Genomic DNA, 20,383 nt, shown 5'->3' with positions numbered 1-20,383 from the left:
CAGAACCAGACTCCTTGCTAAGCTCTGTGAACTGTGCCACAGTAGCACAGGCCTATAATCCCAGCAATCAGCGGGCTGAGGCAACAAGATCGAAAGTTTGAGGCCAGCCTGGGCCTCATAGTGTACCCTGTCTCAGAAACTCAAACTAAGCTCAAACAAACGAAAGCAAAAATACCAGAAAGAGTGAGAAAAGAGCTAAAACATGGGAGCAGTGGAGATGTCCATGCGTGGGCAAACGGAGGACTAACATGGCATTGCCTACACGGGCAGAGTGTTATTTAGCTTTAAAAGGAAGGGGGTTATGACAGAGACCACACATGGATGAAAGGTAAGGATTTGTTACATGGAGGAAGCCTGCTCTACAAGGACAAACACTGTTAGATTCTGCTATGGTGTCTGAAGAACACAAACTCATGCAGACAGAAAGTAAGGAGATGGTTGCTAGCAGCTGGGGGAGGGAGGAGGAGGAGGAGTTATTGTCTAGTGGGCACAGCCACGTGGAAGAGTTTCAGAGAAGATGCAGCCGTGGTTACACAGCGCTGTGAATGTATCCACAGTACCATAACTGCTTATTTTAAGATGGTCAGTTTTGTGTATATTTACTATGGTGAAAATAATAAGTAAGACTGATGAAGAGAGATATTTGTCAGGAGAGACTAAGAGGCCACACATGTGATGACTGGGGTGCTGCAGCCACAGCCATGGGATGGGGTGGCACCAGCTCTAGAGGCAGCAGAAACCTTAGCAGGCACGTCCAACCTTACACTGTAAACCTCCAGCAGGCACGTCCAGCCTTGACACTGTAGCTCAGCACTGTCATTTCCTAAGATCCTGCTTGGGAACTGTGTAAATGAGCTGCAAATAATTCACCAAAAGTCCCCTAATATTTTCAGGAAGTTTTTGGTTTTGTGTTGAGCCCCACTCATAATTATTCTGGGGTGCATATGGCCTAGAGACCATGGCTTGGTTATGCCTAAAGAGGGAATGAGGCCCAACCTACACTCCAAATTTAGATTTCTGGCTCCCATATCTACTAGATAATTAATTTCTGTTGTTTTAAACCATCCAGTTCAATAGTGATCTGTTGTAATGGCTATAGGCAACAAATATTCTTGGTACAGTGATTGGGGAAACCAGAATAAATTAAAACATGGAAGAATTCTGGTGGCAGCAATGTGGTTCCAGAATTTAGTAATCCAGAGTAGCAAACAATCAATGAAAAGAAGAAAAGAAAGAAAAGGGTGGGAGGGGAAGAAATCTAAACAATTTACTTACAAATCCTCTCGCTGGAGGTCAGAGCAGAAACGCACTTAAAATATTTTTCAAAATTGGACATATTAACCACTAGCAGTCTAAATGCACATTTTCAGCCAGCTCAGACGCGGTATTTTTAGCATGTTTCCTTCGAAGCCTAGTCAAAGACTGGTACCCAAATCATGGTGTCACATGAACAAATTCTTGATAGCACAGCCGTGAAGTTGTTCATCATGGGAACTTTCTGGGAAGAGGGATCACAGCGGGAATAAGAGAGAATAAGGGGGCAATGGCCGTGAATGCAATCGCACTGCACACAGACAAGGACTCGCAAAAAATAAAAATAAAAATAAAAAAAGAAGAAAAGAGAAGATGCCCGTCGCCTTCACAGCCGGCTTTTGGCGAAACCGACGCACTCCTCCAGGCTCTGAGAGAAGCCCTCTTCCCACGGCTCACCTGGAGGGGAGGGGACTGATTCCGAGCAGGATGAGGGATAATGGAGCACCCCAGGTCCTGTGGACCGCACTGGTTACTCTGCCATCCATTCTGAAGGGGGCAGGACACTGGGTCACAGCATGTTCCCACAGACCTGAACCTGCAACATCCGTGCATTGCTCTCCGACAGAGAAGAGTGCTAAGTTCCATCATAGTTATAAAGAGGTTTTGATGAAAAAACTTGAGCAGAATCAAAAGACTTGCTTCTGAAATAAAGTTTAGAGAGTTACCCAGGATTCTTTCTGGTGTTTTTTTATTAAGAGAAAATATTTATTTCTCAGCAACTTTTTGAAACATTAACTAAAATGATGATCATAGTAGCTGAGGTAATTTTTATGTATAAAATCAGTCACGTAGTTGGGTACAATAATCCCTAGCTGCTAAGATCTAGATTTCATTCTGAAAGGTGAATTAAGTGTGCAGTATACAAGCTTTCCTCCTGAAGCCCAGGACTCTAGGCCAACTTTTCCGAAAGCTTTCAGTCAGCCACCATTGCTGGATTGCTACAGTGACTGCCCTCAGGACCATTGATCTCCAGTTGGTCTAGCAAGCTCTGTATGTCTAGGAAAGCAAGGTTATGGAAATTCTAAGAAAACATTCTGATGCTCCAAATGGGTTAACAGTGGGGCATGGTTTAAGCCTGCTGCAAAAGTATATTCCAAAGCTCCCTGATGGGGTCTTCCTCTAGGTTACTACCTATATTGCCCGAGGCTGGCATGGGCTCAGGAGCTTCGAGCAGCTGCTGGACATGCCCACAGCCTCATCATCTGGGACACAGTTTACTCTGGACTGGATGTGCTTCAGTCCAGTCCTCAAGAGCTATTGTCCTCAGGGCACGAAGGTTTCCATCTGCTAATTTAGTGGAGTCATTGTGACCAAATCAATGAATAAACATAAAATGACAAAGCCACACAGCAGCTAGAAGCCCCACTGTTTCTCTTTCCTCTGCCCTTCTCAGTTCTCAAGAGGTTTTCGTGCGCAGTGTACCTGCCCTTTGGGACTGAATTTTTGAATAAGCAGATCTGGACTGCATTGTTTTCATTAGAGAAAACCCGCTTTGTGTTTTAAGGTTATAATAAACAAGGACTATAAAGCAGAAAGAGAAAAAGATGTGGGTAATTTTAAAATATATCTCTAAATGAGCTTAAACATCTTTATCCCAGAGAAAAATCTTATTTCCACAGCCGATGTGAAGAACGGTGTGAAACAAGGACCTAGTGTTGTGAAGATTGCCCAGGAGAACCTGTGTGTGAGAAGACAGACCAAACCAATGGCAGTGTCTGCACTGCCTCTCTCTGTAGACCAGTCTCGCAAGGGCTGTGGGTCAGTGGTTGTTCGTTCACAGTCTACGGACTAGGCCTCTAAGATTTAGCGGTAGGTGAAGGCCTGTCGGAGATAAGGCAGATTGTGGGATCAGGCCAAAGGAAGAAAACCAAGTGTCCACTATGTCTAGGACCTGTCCCTGGTTGTCTGTCTCATACCTGGGTCTGTGCGAACTGAGAGGCCAAATTTACACATCTCCCCAAGGCTTTGCCTAACCAGGTCGTGCATCAGCTTGGACCCGACCTCCAAAGCATGTTAAATGCTGCAGCCATCCTGCTGCGGCTCCAGACTGAGCTACACCTGGAGCCGCTGGTGAGACCACGCCCCCAGCATTGATCAGCGAGCTCACCGTCCCCCCACGTGACCTTTTTGGAGCGCTTACTTAACACCAGTGCCAGGCGGAAAAGAGATTTGTAAGTGTTGTTTTGTGAGGACTAAGTTTCATGATAAATAGGCTGCAGCCCAAACAAACAGATATGCAGTGATATCTGGGAAATTCCTATAAACTCCACAGTATCTCATCCCAAGAGAGGAAAAAGTACTGGTTCATGTCTGAGACAAAAATATTTGACTGTGCTGAGCTTCAGGAGGAAAACTGTATACTGCAGACTTAATTCACCTTTCAGAACGAAGTCTAGATTCTAGCAGCTAGGGATTATTGTACCCAACTACATGACTGATTTTATACATAAAAATTACCTCAGCTGCTATGATCATTATTTAGTTAATGTATCAAAAAATTGCTGAAAAATAAATATTTTCTCTTAATAAAAAAACACCAGAAAGAATCCCGAGTATTCTTTTTTTTTTTTTTGAGAGTAAATTTTATTAAATTATAAAAGTTTCCATTTCCGCCCCTCTTCCCAACACCCTCCCACTCCCCCCACTCCCTCTCCTCCTCCCTCTTCGTCCCTTAGGGCAGTCAGGGTTTCCTGCCCTGTGGGAAGTTCAAGTTCCTCCCCCCTCCCTCCAGGTCCAGGAAGGTGAGTATCCAAACAGACTGTATCCCCAAAATCCAGTATATGCAGAAGAAACAAGTCCCAGTATCATAGTCAATGGCTTTTCAGAACCGAGTATTCTTTAAACTTTATTTCAGAAGCAAGTTTTTTGATTCTGCCCAATTTTTTTCATCAAAACCTCTTTATAACTATGCTGGTATGGACTACGCATGGTTTGGATGTATCGTCCCAAGATTCAGTGCTAGGAGCTGAGTGTCCATGAGGTGATGTCGAGGAAGTGGAACCTTTAAGATGTAGGCAACGGAGTGAGGTCGTTGTGGGCAGAGCTACAGTGAGTGTCAGTAGAGTAAGGATTAGTGTGATCTCCTAGAGGGTGCTAGTTCTCACAAACATGGGTTGTTAAAAAAACAAGCATACTTTGTGCTTGGTCTCTTTTGCTTGTGCTCATTTCTTTCTCCTCTCTGTAACTGCGTCACGCTGTGAGGCAGCCAAGGAAGCCCTCACAGATGCCAAACAGACGCAACTCCTAATCTGAGATTTTCAGTCCTGAAAACTGTGAACTAGATAGCCCTCTATTTTTAAAATAAAATACCCAGCACCAGTTATTCTGTTATGACGGCACAGACGAATGAATACACTTGAAGATGGTTCACTCCTAGAGTTTATTTTAGGCACAATAAACTCTGCAATGGGCTTTGTGTGGAGCAAAGCAATGGCAACTTTTATCCTCTTAAGCAGTTTACTGCCTTAAAGACCACAGACCTCTTATCCTGGTGATTTTTATTCACATGCACAACCTGACTTACCTCTCTCTGGAGGTTGATGTCTGCGCCCTGCAGAACCAGCTCCCTCACACAGTCTATGTGGCCAGCGTAGGAGGCGACCATGAGGAGTGTGGTGCCATGCTGCACGGAGGGGAAGAGATGAACGTTATGCTCTTACGGTAGAGAGGGAGCCTGGAGGAGACTACAGAGATGTTAGCTTCCCCTAGGCAGGGCACATGAAATGAAGGGCTCAAGTAACTGTGATGCCCACCGACCAGATGGGAAAAGCAAACTGATAAATTCCCACTGTTACAAATTCACTTACACCCATCTCCTTCAGAAACAGTACAAGTGAAACATCTAGACGCCATTTTAAGCCAATAATGATACAATGTTCTCATTTTATGACCCACAAGGAATGACTCCTGATTCAAAACACTGCTATTAATTCAAAAGTGAGTTGAATGTTACCAGCTGCTTTTCTGCATTTGGAAGGGTTTTATTGCTCTTGTAAATTGATCGTTTCCACTCCCAACCTTTCCCTCTTTTCCTTCACACCTCCATGTCCACTCCTGTCTCCTCTCTGTAAAGCTGAATTCAATCAGTGCCATCTGCTACAATGTTGACTGATGGTTTGTTCTTGTGCAGGTGTGTGCAGGCATGTGTAGGCATGTGCAGGCATGTGCCATGTGCAGGTGACCACAGCTGCAGTGAGTTCATGAGATCTGTGACCACGTCATTGTCCAGAAGACACTATTTGAACTAATTAGTCTTTAAAATTGTCTAAATTGTCTTCTCTCTCTCACAGACTACATAACGAGTCTGTGTCTAAAAAACTTTCCTGTTTTATTTATTTAGTTTTTGAAGAAGAAGTCGGAGTTTATTTAGAAAAAGTTTTAACTCCGATTTAGGCATTAAATTAAGAGAAAAAGAGAGAATCTCAGGAAAAGGACAAAATACCCTCAACTACGGACATGGGCTTCTTAAGAGTCAAATACATTTTATTTTAATTAAAAAAGTCTTTTGATTTCTTCTTTGACTCGTTCAGTAATGTGTTGTTTAATTTCCATGAGTTCCTGTAGTTATGAGAGAGTCTTTAGCTGCTGACTTTAACTTTTATTGGATTGTGTGGTTAGAGTATTCACGAGGTTAGCTCATTTTTTCTGAGTTGTTAAGAGTGGTTTTGTATCTCAGAATGCAGTCTGTTTCGAGAAACTTCCATGAGCTGCTGAGTAGAATGTATGTTCTTTGGGGCCTGAGCGGAATGTTCTGTAGATAGCTGTTAGGCACATTTCACGTATGATGTCCTTTAATTCTGGCTTCTCCGTTTATTTTCTGTTGAACTCCTTCCCCTGAGGTCATCCTGACTGGCATGACAATCTTTCTATCCTTAACTTCTTCCTGAATGTGGGTAACTTTTATTTAGATGAGAAATAGGCAAATCCTTGGTGTTGCGAAATAAATGTGTTCTCCAAAATTCACACTGAAATCTAATTCCTATTGCAGTGGCTTTAAGAGGCAGGCCTTTTAGGAAGTGATTAAGACAGGAGGAACTTGTCCCCAAGTGGGATTAGTGCTCACAGGAAATAACCTGGGGGGGGGGGGTGGCTCCTGCCCTGTTCTATAGACAGGGCTCTTAGCAGACACCAAATCTACTGGCACCTGGGTCTTGATTTCCCAACCAACATGACTGTGAGCAATAATTTCTGTTGTTTATAAACTACCCAGGCTCAGGTACTTTATTACAGCACCTCAAGTAGACTCTTGGTTTAAAGACAATTTGTTTAAACACACTTTAAATACATCCTTCTACATGAGATGTAAGATATATATCACAAACCACACTACTTTCAAAATGAAGAAGCAGAAGAAAGTGTTAAGTACTTAATTTGGTCATTTAAAAGAGAAGAGGCCGGAGAGGCACTGTGGTTAAGAACGCATACTGCCAGTGCAGAAGGGCCATGCTTCCAGAGGCTGGACAGGCACAGGGGTTAAGAACGCATTCATGTGACGACATAAATGCACACAGATATACATGCATGCAATTTTAAGAAAAAATTTAAAAGGGGAAATAGCTTAAAATAAAGTTAATCTATAAAAAAGAAAGAAAAAAAAACTGGGCTGGAGAGATGGCTCAGTGGTTAAGAGCACTCACTGCTCTTCCAGAGGTCCTGAGTTCAATTCCCAGCAACCACATGGTGGCTCACAACCATCTGTAATGAGATCTGGTGCCCTCTTCTGGTCTGCAGGCGTACATGGAGGCAGAATGTTGTATATAATAAATAAATAATCTAAAAAAAAACTTAGGCTAATCCATTTGAAAGAAAAGATGAATAAAATAAATAACAAACATATACTTTTTAAAAAAAATATTTATTTATTTTTAACTGAAGTTAAAAATATATTTTAAAACATACTGGTTTTGAACAAAACATATATAAATGTATATAAAGGTAGTGAGACCCAAAACAAAAAGACATTGAAATACAAACATTAATATATCTAAAAAAAGTTGCAAGAATCTTGTAATTCATATTAATATTATTAAATAGATGAGCAAAGCAAAAAAAAATAGCAAAGATGGGATTAGTTTAGGACCCCCAGGTATGGCAGTATAAGCCTGTTCCACTGAAGCAAGAGATGGGTCCAAGAGATGGAGGCAGCCAGCGAGTCCGAGTATCAGGGTAGCTCTGGCTGTGCACTGAGACTCTGTTTCAGAAAACTAAAACAAAAATCCAGGAAACCCAGGTGAACAGTGTCAGCAAATCAAAGCTTTGAACATGCAGTATGTGGTCTAGAGACTCAGTATTTGTTCTTTACATCTTTGGAAAAGTCTGAAAATGGCTGTTTGGATTGAGAACAATTCCCGAGAAAGCCCCCCACCCCCTCACCCCAGGGCACTCTTTGCATCTGAAAGGTCCCTGTAGGTTTCTTAGGTGAAGTGGGAAGTGGCAGCCTAGAGATCAGTCGCCACAATCAGTGACAATCCTAGTCCCAGATTCCAAGGTGCCACAGGGAAGAGGCAGATTCCAAGAGGAGTGAAGTCCTGCACTGTGTCCACATATCTCCTTGTTCCTCCGTACCTGTGACCGCCCTCAGGAACAGCAAGATGCCTGAGACCATGATTTAGATGTGCTCCGGTGTGAAGCAGAAACCTCCTAAGATTTACAGAAAGCTCCTGGTAAGTAACTACTAAATTTATTTTAAACTGTTATTTCTTTTATTATTACTTTATCTGTATGATGTGCACGTGTTAGGGGAGGGGTGCACACTACAGCACACCTGTGGATGTCAGATGACAACTCAGTGAAGTCCGATCTCTCCTTCTGCCTGTCTATGAGCTCCTGACTCCAACCCAGTCCACCAGGCTAGTGACCAGCACGCTCACCTGCTGAGCCATCCCTCCAGAGGAGTAATGTATAAGCATACTTATTAGTCCAACATCTATTCGTGGGTGCAAAAATCTTGTCAAAACAACTGCTGGGTTGATAAACACAGCGTAAGCCCTGAGGGAGGGTTGGTAGCAAAGGTAACTCAGGGTACCTGCTGCGGGAGTATCTTCCGCTGCTTCAGCCAATAGTCGCTGAAGCACGAGCCCACGGTGCTGTGGGAGGGCCTTCCGCTCTGTCAGCCAATAGCCGCTGAAATACCAGCCCACTGGGGCGTGGTATATTTCTCTTTTAAAAAGAGCCACAGATCTCAGCTAGGGCCTATTGGTTCTGGCGCTTGGTCCCGGCTCCTGCTCCCGGCTCCTGCTCCAGCGACTAGGCTCCCTTCCTGACGGTTTATGTTGTATGTACGTTTTACCCGCCAAAATAAATAACCCCTTAAAGCATAACTGGTGTGGGATTGATTCGCCGTTAGGTACCAGAAAAGGTGGGCCTGTGAGGTTCAGCAGGGTGACCTTCAAAAGCTGGAACTCAGAGGATGTCACAGGAGTGTCTGAAGAGGGATGATTTAAGGAAAAAAGAGGGGGAGTAGGCACAAACACGATCAGAGACAAAGGTCACAGGTGGCATCTGGTTCCTACCCCTTCGTGATGGTCAGTGGGAGGGGCAGGAACTTGTCCATTGAAACCCAAGGAAGACCAGGATGGCTATTCCCAGGTCCCCAGGGTCCCCTTGAAGCCTGGGTTTTGACAAAGAGCAGATGGTATAGTCAAACTGGGGCAATCAGAGGGAGATTTAACCAGAGACTATGCATAAAGAAGTGGTCTGGCTGTGTAGTTCTGGGGCTGAGCGACAGCAGGCGCTGTGACTGGTCGGGACTGGAGGCACAAAAGTAACATGATGGCTCCCCCTCCAGTGTGAGCACCAGTGCCGGGCTGAACGGGTGCCCACTGGCCCCTCTGACTCTGCTCCACCTTCTGCTTCCAGAAGATGCTTTCATTCTGGGGCATTTGTTATGACTCAGATTCCGGGCCCAGAACCACCCAGAAAAAGGTACAGAATGGATCTGGATGTTCCTGGTGACCCAGAGAACACACTAGGGGCAATCTTGCCATTTCTTCCTGAGGCTGCTGGGGGTTTTCACTCGGCAAATTTGTGCATTAACTTTGAAAATGGCAGAGCCTGTCTCAAGGAAGACATAAGGCTCTTTTGAAAACATTTTGTTTCAAACCACAAAACCATCTCCTTATTTGAGGTCCTCCATGTGCCCGAGGATGTGAAGAAGCCTTGCTAAACACAGAGAGTTGATGGCTTCTGGCTGGGGAGGGGACCTGCCAGTGGCAGTAGCTCTCATTTTTCCAAAGTGAAAGGACCGGAGGCTGTGGAGACTTCAGTCTCGGGTTTTGCATCCATGTATGAAAATCACAGCAATCACGGCAGCCCACATGTGCTTTAGATTATCCTCCCTCCCCCTCCCTCCCTCCCTTCCTTCTTTCCTTTCTAACAGTTGTTTACTAAACAGCCCTTTATTCTCGGAACTTGCCAGTCTCCTTCTCAACTATGCTGGAGATCTTTTCTGCGTGGGCAACCATTGCTTTCTGACTCGCTCAGCATGTTTCTGGGCCCACCTCTGCACCTTAGGATTCTTGGGAAAGAATAAAGCAAGCAAAGACAAGAACAAGTATAAGCATGTGAAGGAAGCACAAGCATGCCTGGTGCGTGCACAGGCGTGCTCTGGCATGCAGATACCATGTCCTTCCATACACTGTCTCTGCAGTCCACATCCACACGACCACTGTTTAGCAGCAGCTTCAGCAGGGCCAGGTTTCCCCTCCTCGCTGCCCAGAATGCAGCGTTGGCAAGCGGGGTTTCCTTCTGCAAGAGTGGAAACAAACAGGGTCTTAAAATAGATGTCCGCGATCATGGCTGCTTCTGTGTACAGACAACACCTTCGCAAAGGGAGAGCTTTCCGATGAGGCGTGACCGCTGCAAGAATGCCCTCCAGTAGGTAGAATTCCAAGGCTGTTCCCAGAGCAGCGCTCCCACGGACCACAACCCGTGCCTCACCTCCCATCAGAGCCTTGACTTCCTGCCTCTGCTGGGTCTTTGTTCACAGTTTCCTTTTAACTTGAAATGGATTTTCCCCATCTTAGAAGGACAAGGTTCTGCCCAGATGCCATTTCCTTTCTGAAACATGCCGTGTAACCCCTTCCTTGCAAGTGAAGCAGAATTTCTCTCTCTCTCCTGACCCTTGAAAGGAGTTCAGTGGTACCTTTTCTGTTTCTTCAACATTGTTGAGCCGATTCCAGCTATTGGGATAGGCAACTCACTTCCCCTCCACCCAAAAGTTTTTCTTCACCTGGAACTTGCGAGAAGTTTTGGGTGAGAACTAGGGACTTTGGGCAGAGAATGCTATTTTGTGTCTCCCCTCACTCCATTGCTGGGGCATTTTGAAGTGAAAGTTCTTCTGCGGAAGGAGAGGGACTGGAAATAAAGCCTCTAAAAGGAAGGGTAGAAACAAGTCGGTTTAACTTCGTGTGCTAAGACAAACTGGGGCGGAAGAAGAAATGCTGGGGATGGGACAGCTCTGCGGTCCAGACTGCCACACAAAAATGCCTTGGTCCATGGGAATCATTCTCACCTTTTGCTTTAGATATAAATATATATGTAGATCAAAATATCTGCCCTGTAGTTTACGGGGGGGGGGGGAGGAAGAGAGGGAGGGAGGGAGAGAGAGAGAGATGCTTCTGAGGGTAGACTTATTGCCTAAAAATCAGGTTCTGGTTTTTTTTTTTTTTTTTTTTTTTTCTGAACTGAAATACTCCTTCTTAGAAGGAGACTCAGAAAGCTCAAGAAGTAAAAACAAAATTTGAAGGGCTCAGGAAGCTCCCAAAACCTCCAAGATTTGCATGGCTTCCTTCCGAGGTTATAAGTGATAACAATTGCTGAGCAGAGAAATCTCTCTAGCCAGCTGAGCCCATGCCATTTGTGTCAGGAGCGCCAAGCGGGAGGCAGCTTTCTGGGGTTGTCACCCATGCTGGGGTAGGCTTTTTAAGGATGAAGCTGCTTTTCAGTCACTCATGGTCTTGTAAGTAACCGCAATAACTCACCAAGCCAGACTTGGAAGAATTGTTTCTTTGGTCTGTCCCCTGTGTTCAATGTGGGGTAAACACATGCAGGAAAGGCATGCAACACCAACACACCATAAATGCTCATTTCTCCAAATGCTTTCCTTTATGAAGTCAGAGTCATAGGGAAACTTAAATTCCTAATATTAGTACTATTACAGAATGTTGCTACTCTCAGGACATTTTACGGTATTCGCATTAGCTAACAAAACTATTTGGGGAATGTGAAAAAACATCTCTCTGGCTGAGTGACTGTCATGGAACATGACACTGATGTATAGAAGGCAAGCGATGTAGATGCTGGAGCCACAGACCGCTGTGGGAATGGGGACAGGAGAAACCGGCTGTCCTGGAACTCACTCTGTAGACCAGGCTGACCACGAACTCACAGAGATCCCCCTGCCTCTGCCTCCTGAGTGCTAGGATTAGAGGTGTGCGCCACCACAATGAGCTCAGCTTCGAAAATGCTAAGTTCCACTGCGTATGGGGCACCTAGGTAGCAATGGGCATATGCCCCTCTGGCAGTGTGGCCACACATTGAGTGGAGGCCGGGCATCTTGAGCTAACCTTATGGAGTTCACACTCCATGCCACATGGCATGTCTGCTTAGACGTCATTCAGTCCTGAGCTAGGTGCTGCTACATGCCATCTCAGACAAGATGAGAGAGAAATGGCAAGTCAGGCACCGGCACCAGGCATACTGCTGCTTCAGACTGCCCCTTTTGTGAGCCACCACACTGTTCTGCTGCCCACAAACTCCTTAGTAGACAGCAAAGAATAAGGCTGCAGGGACCTCCAATGACCTTCTCACCCTCCCTTCCAATCTCCTCTCCTGCCAAGACAGAAAGTTCCCCCAACTTTCCTTTCAGTGGGGAGTCTACAGGAACCACAACCCGTGGTAACTTCCAAATCTCCCTTGCACACATTATGTACAGAACCGCAAAAGGTGTGGCGGGGGCTGGGCGACTCCTTCAGTCTTTAAGGAGGCCATGTTCTCTGTCTCTCCCCTTCCTCTCACCTCCCCCTTCCTCCTGGACTTCCCACCACACTACACATACACTATAAATCTCTGTAAAAAATAAAGGAACTAAAATTTCCAGTGAGTGATGAACTGGATCTCATTATGAGGTAATTTATGTCTGAGGACTTGGACGAAGCTCATGGGCCCCTGCCCTTGTCTAGCTCGGCACAGCTATGACCATAAAGCTCAGTAGCGAGAGACTTCGTCTTCCTGGCAAAAGTCCCAGAAACTTCTATTTAGCTGGTAGTGGTTTTCTCTGATCATGAACTTCCCACATCCACAACTGAGAAAGGCTCTTTCTTAGCAACTTCAGTCCTTGAAGACCAAGGCTTTAGTGGTTGGAATAGCAGTTAAAGTCAAAAGCCAACGCACTGAAATCCACGGGCCTTATGCGCGCTCACACACACACACACACACACACACACACACACACACACACACACATCTGCCACCACCATCAACAACTCCAACCAAATTCTCAGTCTTACCCTGTGTCACAGTTTGCTTTCTAATGCTGTGATAAATCATTCATCACGACCAAAATCAACTTGGGGAGGAAACTTATTATTAATCTTTTACTTCCAGCTAACAGTCATTGCTAAGAGGAATTGGAGCAGGAACTGAACAGCGCCATGGAGGAGGGCGGCTTACTGGCTGGCTCCATCTGCTTCCTTATATCGCCCAGGACCACTTGTCCAGGTGTGCTACACTCACAGTGGGCTGGACTTCCCACATCAATAATCAGTTAAGAAAATGCCCCACAGGCCAGTCTGGTGGAGGCATTTTCTCAGCTGAGGTCCCTCATCCCAGACACTCCAGCCCTTATATAGTTGCCATAAAACTAGACAACACACACTGTATATAAGCCTATTTCCTTGGCCAGAACAGATTAGGAACTGCCAATTAGGAAGGGTAGATCTGGGGGAAAGTTGGTAGGTGCCAACTGAGGGAAGCGGGTTGCTGGCAGGGCTGGGCTGGAGCTCTGGTAGGAAGCCTGATTGTCCTGTGCTAGCCCGGGTGTGAAGTGAAGTCACAGCTAACAGCAGAATGAAGCGATAACAGGAAGCTTTGGAGGGGTCCATGCGGTTCAGATTCACACTGCCCACACGCACTGATTCCAACTCAACACGGACGGCATGAACTGATGGATAATGCCTTGCAGACTTTCGCATGTATGCAGCAACAATGTTGACTTTTTGTTCATGGGGTTTGAAGATCCAAACACTCGGGCTGAAAATAAAAAGGTGAACCCCTGGCTCCAAGTTAAAGTTAATAAATGTTCAATGAAATTATTAAAGAATACAACATTAACTGCTGAATTTGCTATAATATTGATCCCAGGTGAAAATAATGCGCAGGCCTTTGTTGTTTCCACCACAGTCACTGAGTATAGGTAACAACCGTAGAAAAAGGGCATCGTTGAAAGGTGAGTTACTCATGGCTAAATAAATAGGTTAGAACACTCATGTCATGAAAATCCCCTAAAAATTTACAGTAAAGTCTCTTCAGTTATTGTGGGCTGCTGAGTGTGTTTCAGGACCCTTGGTCTGATGGGAGGTGGATGAGGAGCTTTGCCAACAGAAGCCACGACTGGCCTGAAACGCTGGTCCTTCCCCTGATCTCCACTCTACTCTGCTGCTTGGTAAATCCACTTTTCTTCTTTACCTAGCACACTATTCTCTTTTCTCTGTCCGCTCCAACCTCCCCAGTTCCAGTTCCCCTTCCTGGGAGAGGCAGGGTCTTCTCACACTCCAGCACAAGACACACCCATCTGGATTCTAGACCCCCAGCCTTCCAGTCAGATGCACAGATCTCTGCTCCTTCAAGACTCAAGCTAGTCACTTTAAAATGGTCTTTAAAAAATGATTTCTGCCAAGTGGTGGTAGTGTGCACATTTAATCCCAGCACTAAGGAGGCAGAGGTAGGTGGAACTCTGTGAGTTCAAGGCCTGCCTGGTATACAGAGTGAGCTCCAGGCCAGTCAGGGCAACGCAGAGAAACCCCATCTCAAAAAGAAACAAAAAAAGTTTTCTTTTCTGAGATTATAGCATAATTAAATAATTTCCTCGCTCCAAACCCTCCCCCATACCCCTCCTTGCTTTTTCAAATTTATGGGCTCTTTCTTCATTTAATATACATTTTCATTAATATACATTTTTCATGATATATACACATATGTGTCAAATATATACACATATATAACATATATATGTGTACATATATTCCTAAATACATAAATACAGCCTGGTTTTCTCTATTGGTCTCCATCAGGCTGGATGCTAGAGAGGGATCTCCATCCCACTTTATTTAGTAAAAACTTCTTTTTTTTTAAATTTTACATACCAGCCCCAGTTCCCCTTCCCTCCCCTTCTCTCACCACCAACTTCCCCTACTCCTTAGAGGGGGTAAGGTCAACAAAGTCAACAAAGTCTGGCAGATCCAGTTGAGGCAGGACCAAGCTCCTCCCCCCTGCATCAAGGATGAGCAAGGAATCCCTCCATAGGGAATGGACTCCAAAAAGCCAGTTCATGCACCTGGACCATCCCAGTTTATAACCTTCTATCCCACCTCACCTAGCAGCTGCCACCTAACCATACTTTCCTATTCACTGAAAACTGGCAGGTAACCAGGCAGCGTGAGTGTGTGTGTGTGTCTGTCTGTCTGTGTTTATGTGTATGCAAATGTATATGGAGATCAGAGGACATTCCTCAGGTGCTGGCCATCTTTTTCTTTGAGACAGATATTGGTCTGGAGACTCCAAGCACTCAAACCTCAGTGCTCCACCTGTCCCTGCCTCCTCAGTGTTGGGACTATCTGGGACTGTAAGCATGTGCCACACACCGGGCTGGGGGATAGAACTCAGGTCCTCATGTTTGCAAGATAAGTGCTTTACCAACTGAGCTATTACCTCAGCCCAGAATCTTCCTTCCCACTTACACAAGTCTCAGTTGAGGATCAGCTTCCTCTCTTTCCCTTTATTCCCCAAGGGGGAGAGGTCACCTCCACTTTCTAGCTCATTGCTCTAGCTAGTGGAAGCCCCCTGCTCAGTTACTTCACCTCTACCTCCTGCAAAGATCATGTGGTTGTAATTGTCCCTTCTACTCCCAAGCACTCAAGACACTCCCAACTGCCACTTTTGAATTGTGTTTCAACACATTTGTATTGTTGAAACACAGTTCACATACTATATTATCCTCTCAAAAATGCAATTTTATATGTTTTGGTTATATAACCATCACTACTATCCATTCCAGAATGTTCCATCACTCCCCACAAAGAAACATTCATAACCATTTCCATATTAATATTCCTTCCCTCTCCTAGCCCTTCCAACCACTAATCTGCTTTCTGTCTCTAAGGAGTCACCTATTCTAGACATTACATTTAAGAGGAAGCACAGTCTACCTGGCTTCTTTCACTTACCCTGTGTCCAAGGTTCCTACATTGCAGCATGTATTAAGGGTCTGTTCCATTTGTTTGAATAATTGTATTATATAGTTACATTTTTGCATCACTGCAACAAAATACCTGACAGAGACAACTTAAGGGAGAATTTATTTTATCAACAGGAAGAAGGCCAGCTAGATTGTTGTGGGATAATCCTCTTGTACACTGTAAACACTTATCACTCATATTAGTTTAATAAAACACTCATTAGCCAGTAGCCAGGCAGGAAGTATAGGTGACGTGACCAGACTAGGAGAATTTAGGGAGGAGAAAAGACAAAGATGCAGTCATCAGACAGATGCAGGGAAAGCAAGATGAGAATGCCTTACTGAGAAAAGGTGCTAAGCCATGTGGTTGAACATAGACAAGAATTATGGGTTAAGAGCTAGTTAACAATAAGCCTGAGCTAATAGGCCAAACAGTTTATAATTAATATAAGCCTTTGTGTGTTTCTTTGGGACTGAATGGCTGTGAGACCAGGCAGGACAGAAACATCATGTTACACTAGATGGCTCAGCAGGTAGAGATGCCACTAAGTCTAATGATTTGAGCTTGATCCCCAGGACCCACAAGGTAGAAGGAGAGAAATCCAGCTGCATGATGTCCTCTGACCTCTTCACAAACACCACGGGCATGCATGTGTCCCTAACACAAAAACCAGTAAATGTTAAAACATAAAAGGAGAAGAGACATGAAGTTTTTTCTTTCCATCTTTCAAGGAACCAGATAGCAAGTGACAAGCTGCAAACCAGGAAAAGAGCCTCACTAGACACAAATGCACCAGCACCACAATTTCAGAAAAAAAGTGTCTGCCATTTAATTCTCCCAGTCTGTAATTTACAATACAAACCATATCATCAGCTGATGGACATTTGGAGTGGTTCCATTTCTTGCCTATTTTAAACACCATTGCTATGAATGGGCATACATGTTTGTATGGACATATTTTTATTTCTGGCAGGCACATATCTAGGAGTGCATTCACTGGATCATGTAACTCTATGTTTTAAGGTTTTTGAAGACAGACAAGACTTTTGAAATCACACCTATGTTGAGAAGATGGCTTGGAGATTAAAGTGCTTCTTCTGCAAGTGTGAGGAAGCCCATCCATGACTACAGCCTCAGAGAGGTGATCCCCGCGCAAGCCGGCTGGGAGACTAGCTCTGTCAGACAGCGAGGCTTTGCCTCACGGGATAGGATGGACGTGCAAGCGAATATGATTTTTGACATTGACCTCAGGCTTCCATGTATGCCAGCACTCATGTGCACTCACACACATATACCTGCCCCCCACAAAACAAACACACACATATGTACATACAAACAAGCAATGGAAAAATAAAGTATAAATCCTCCCAGCGATGTATGGGGTTCCCAGTTCTGCACATCTTTGCCGGCACATTTGCCACTGTCTTGCTAATTAGTCAGGCTAGTGGGGGTGAAGTAGTATCTCAGTGTGGTTTGGACCTGCACGTCCCTGACAGTAAAGGAGGTTGAGCATCTCCTTACTGACCGTCTGTGAATCTTAGTGATTTCCCAGTTATCATCACTTAAGGTTGCTCAAGTTTCTACCATCATAAAGGAATAAATGCTTGTCAGCTCTGGAACCCAGCTGCAGTCAAGGTCTAAGACAAAACAACAACAACAACACCTGCAGAATCTCTTTTCTTGCTATTGTAATCTGGCTCCTGAATGGAACCCTTTTCGAAACTGCCCTTGGCTAGCCACCAGTGGTCTTTTCCATCCTGAGCTCAATTTCCCTGTGGTATTTAGCACTAAGGTCCTCTCCATTTTTACTGAGACAGCTGTCCTTGGCTTGACTGGCAGCTCATGCTTCTGCTTTGTTGTTATTTTCCCACCCATCGCTGGCTGTTCTCTCTCAATTTTCTCACTGGGCTTCTCTAATTCTGTTCATTCTAAATCTTTTTTATTTTTTGAGCTTGTATGTATGTGTGGTACATGTCTGTTGGCAAGTTGGATGATCTGAGTTTGAACCCCAGGACACACAAGATGTGCGTTCACACAGGTGTGCTTCTTGTGTGTGGTCAGAGGCCAAAGGTCAATGTCATATGTCTTCTATTGCTTTTCATTTCATTATCTGAGACAAAACCAGATGGGCTATGGATTCATTCAGTGAGCCATGGACTCAATGAAACCAGACAGGCTAGCCAGTGAGCCACAGACTCAATGAAACCAGACAGGCTAGCCAGTGAGCCACAGACTCAATGAAACCAGACTGCCAACCAGTGAGCCACGGACTCAGTGAAACCAGACCGCCTCGCCAGTGAGCCACGGACTCAATGAAACCAGACTGTAGGTACCCAGGTCTTTTTCCCTTTTCTTCCTTGGCATTTCGCAGGGCTGTTTGACCTCTGGCCCCTGGAGATTCTGCAGGAGCACTGGCTTGAGGGTAGCTTAGAAAGAATTTGGCTGTTTTGTTATGGTAATTTAACCTGTAAACAAGGTTGTAGCTGCGGGCCCCACATGCCTCCCACGCCTGCCTCCCCCATAGCTGATCCTGCCTGAGGCTCTGGGAATGTATCAATCTATTCTACTGCTCCTGATGGGAGGGGGCCATGCCCTTTTGAACCCTCTTGCCTCCTGGTATATATACCCGACCTGAGTTAATAAACAGCGGCTTTTTTACTCTCTGGCAAGCAAGCAGGTCTCTTGTGTCTTTGTCTACGTAAACCCTTAGGACAGTCAGTCGTCCATTCTCGTGGCCCTGATTCAGGAAAGCGCGCTCCTGGATTAGGCCTGGGTATCCACAGAAAAGTGCGGAAGCTAACACCAGACGGGCTAGCCAGTGAGCCATGGACTCTGCCCATCTCACCTCCATCCTGAACACTGAAGTTACAGCCTGAACAAGTCGTTTGTACCAGTACTTCCATGTTCCCAGTTCCTCATTTTAAATCTTGATCTTCTTGGGTTCTGTTAGCATGTAATTCTGCTCACTGCAAAATCCCCTCTCCACCTGCTAAGTTCCAGTCTGGGTGTCTGTCTCCTTAACACTTTCTCATGGATTCCCATTCATGCTCAAACCATTCCAAACCAAACATTTCACATTTCTCTCTTCCTTCCCTACTCACGAATAACATCTGTTAATAAATTCTGTCACTTGAAACAATTCTTGTCATTTGTCTAATTCCTTCCATTCTCCCTGTCTACAATCCAGCCCAAATCCATTTTTAATTTAAAAAAGTTTAAGTTATATTTTTATTAATTCTTAAGATTTTTATAAAATGTATTTTGATCATATCATACATACCCCAACTTCTTCCAGATCCACCCTTACCTCCAAACCCACTAGCTAGCCTTAGTGTCGTTCTGATGGTCCCCCTACCCTGACTTATCTCCAGTGGTAGCTCGTGTCTTTCTGACATGCAAATCCTGCGCTGCCATTCCTCTGTCCAAATGAGTTATCAGAAAAGATTGGGCAGTAGGGCCTTTGGAGTTTGCTTCAGTCTTAAGAACATCAACTTTACAGTTGCAAAAAACTTCCCTGTCTTTATCGGCTCAAAAAGAAAAAGAAAGAAGGAAGGAGGAAAGAGGAGGAAGAAGGAAGGAAAAATGAAGGCGGAGGAGGAGGAGGAGGAGGAAGAGGAGGAAGAGGAAGAGGAAGAAGAAGAAGAAGAACAAGAAAAAGAAGAAGAAGAAGGAGGAGGAGGAAGAGGAGACCATCCCTCCTGAAGATTGGCTCATAGGGGCACATTTTAAATATCCAATCCATTTGAATTATTATTATTTATTATTATTATTATTTATTATTATTATTATTATAACCTTCAAGCCATTGCAAAACAATTGCTCCCCCTTTCACCCTCAAGTGTGGGGATTAAATGGACCGACTTTAATGAATGAACTCTTAAAACGACAAAAAGTCCTTTGGATGGCAGAAGCCTGGCGATTGAAAGCACTTCCGCCTTGCAGATAAAGTGCTGTGAGGAGGAGGCGGTGCGGGAGGATCGGAGGGCCTGGTTGGGGATGCTGGGGAAGCCCTGACCTCCCCTGTCTTCTACGCAACCGTGGCCTGTTACCATGGCAACAGTCCCAGTCGCCCCGCCGGATTTACCCGACCCCCGCTGAAAGTGCGCAGAACTGGAGCAGAGGACGGCTGCGTCCCGCACAGGGGAGTCCTCCCGCCCCGGCCGTGCCGCTCACCTTGAAGGACATCCTTTGCACGTCCCCCGCGCCGCACCGCCGCCCGCCTCTCCAACTCTCCGCTAGCTCTCCCGCCGCCTGCCGCAGAGGGGCCCGCCCCGCGCGCTTCCGCTGACTGACAGGGCGGCGCCGGGCGCGCACAGAGGCAGCCGGGCGCGTGCGCGCACTCGGCCCTGTCCCGCGCTGACGCGCCTCATCCCGCGCGGACACACAAGCACAGCCCCGAATTTTGCGTGCACTCTGAACTCTCCACACTCACATCACGCTCCACAGACAACTTCCACACTCACAGTTCTCCATACCCCACGCTCAGGATGACCTCCACGCTGATGTCCTATACCACACAGAGTTTGCACAGAGTGTTCACACCCACTCAGGACGCCTTCCACGCTGATGTCCTACACCACACACAGAGTCCGCACACAGAGTCCACACATAGTGTC

The 20,383-nt window shown here is 45.4% G+C and overlaps 1 protein-coding gene across 7 annotated transcripts in view; it reads right to left on the bottom strand.

Moving 5' to 3' along the window:
• Ankrd29 (ankyrin repeat domain 29) overlaps positions 1–20,046 on the bottom strand; it is a 50,280-nt gene extending 30,234 nt beyond the window's left edge. The window contains exons 1-4 of one of the 7 annotated variants that reach the window (XM_087896246.1): positions 19,941–20,046; positions 9,934–10,059; positions 4,838–4,936; positions 1,711–1,800 (exon numbers count right to left, since the gene is read on the bottom strand). In XM_087896246.1, coding sequence (XP_087752372.1) covers positions 1,711–1,800; positions 4,838–4,936; positions 9,934–10,059; positions 19,941–19,952 — 327 coding nt within the window. In that variant the 5' untranslated portion in view covers positions 19,953–20,046. The remainder of the gene's footprint in view (positions 1–1,710; positions 1,801–4,837; positions 4,937–9,933; positions 10,060–19,940) is intronic. The other 6 variants (XM_087896247.1, XM_087896248.1, XM_087896249.1 and 3 more) reach the window with 6 other exon arrangements.
• Between the last annotated feature and the right edge of the window lie 337 nt (positions 20,047–20,383).

This window comes from Myodes glareolus, chromosome 13, assembly GCF_982192425.1.
Source record: "Myodes glareolus chromosome 13, mMyoGla1.1, whole genome shotgun sequence".
NCBI lineage: Eukaryota > Metazoa > Chordata > Mammalia > Rodentia > Cricetidae > Myodes > Myodes glareolus.
This window is presented reverse-complemented; position numbering and strand designations above follow the sequence as displayed.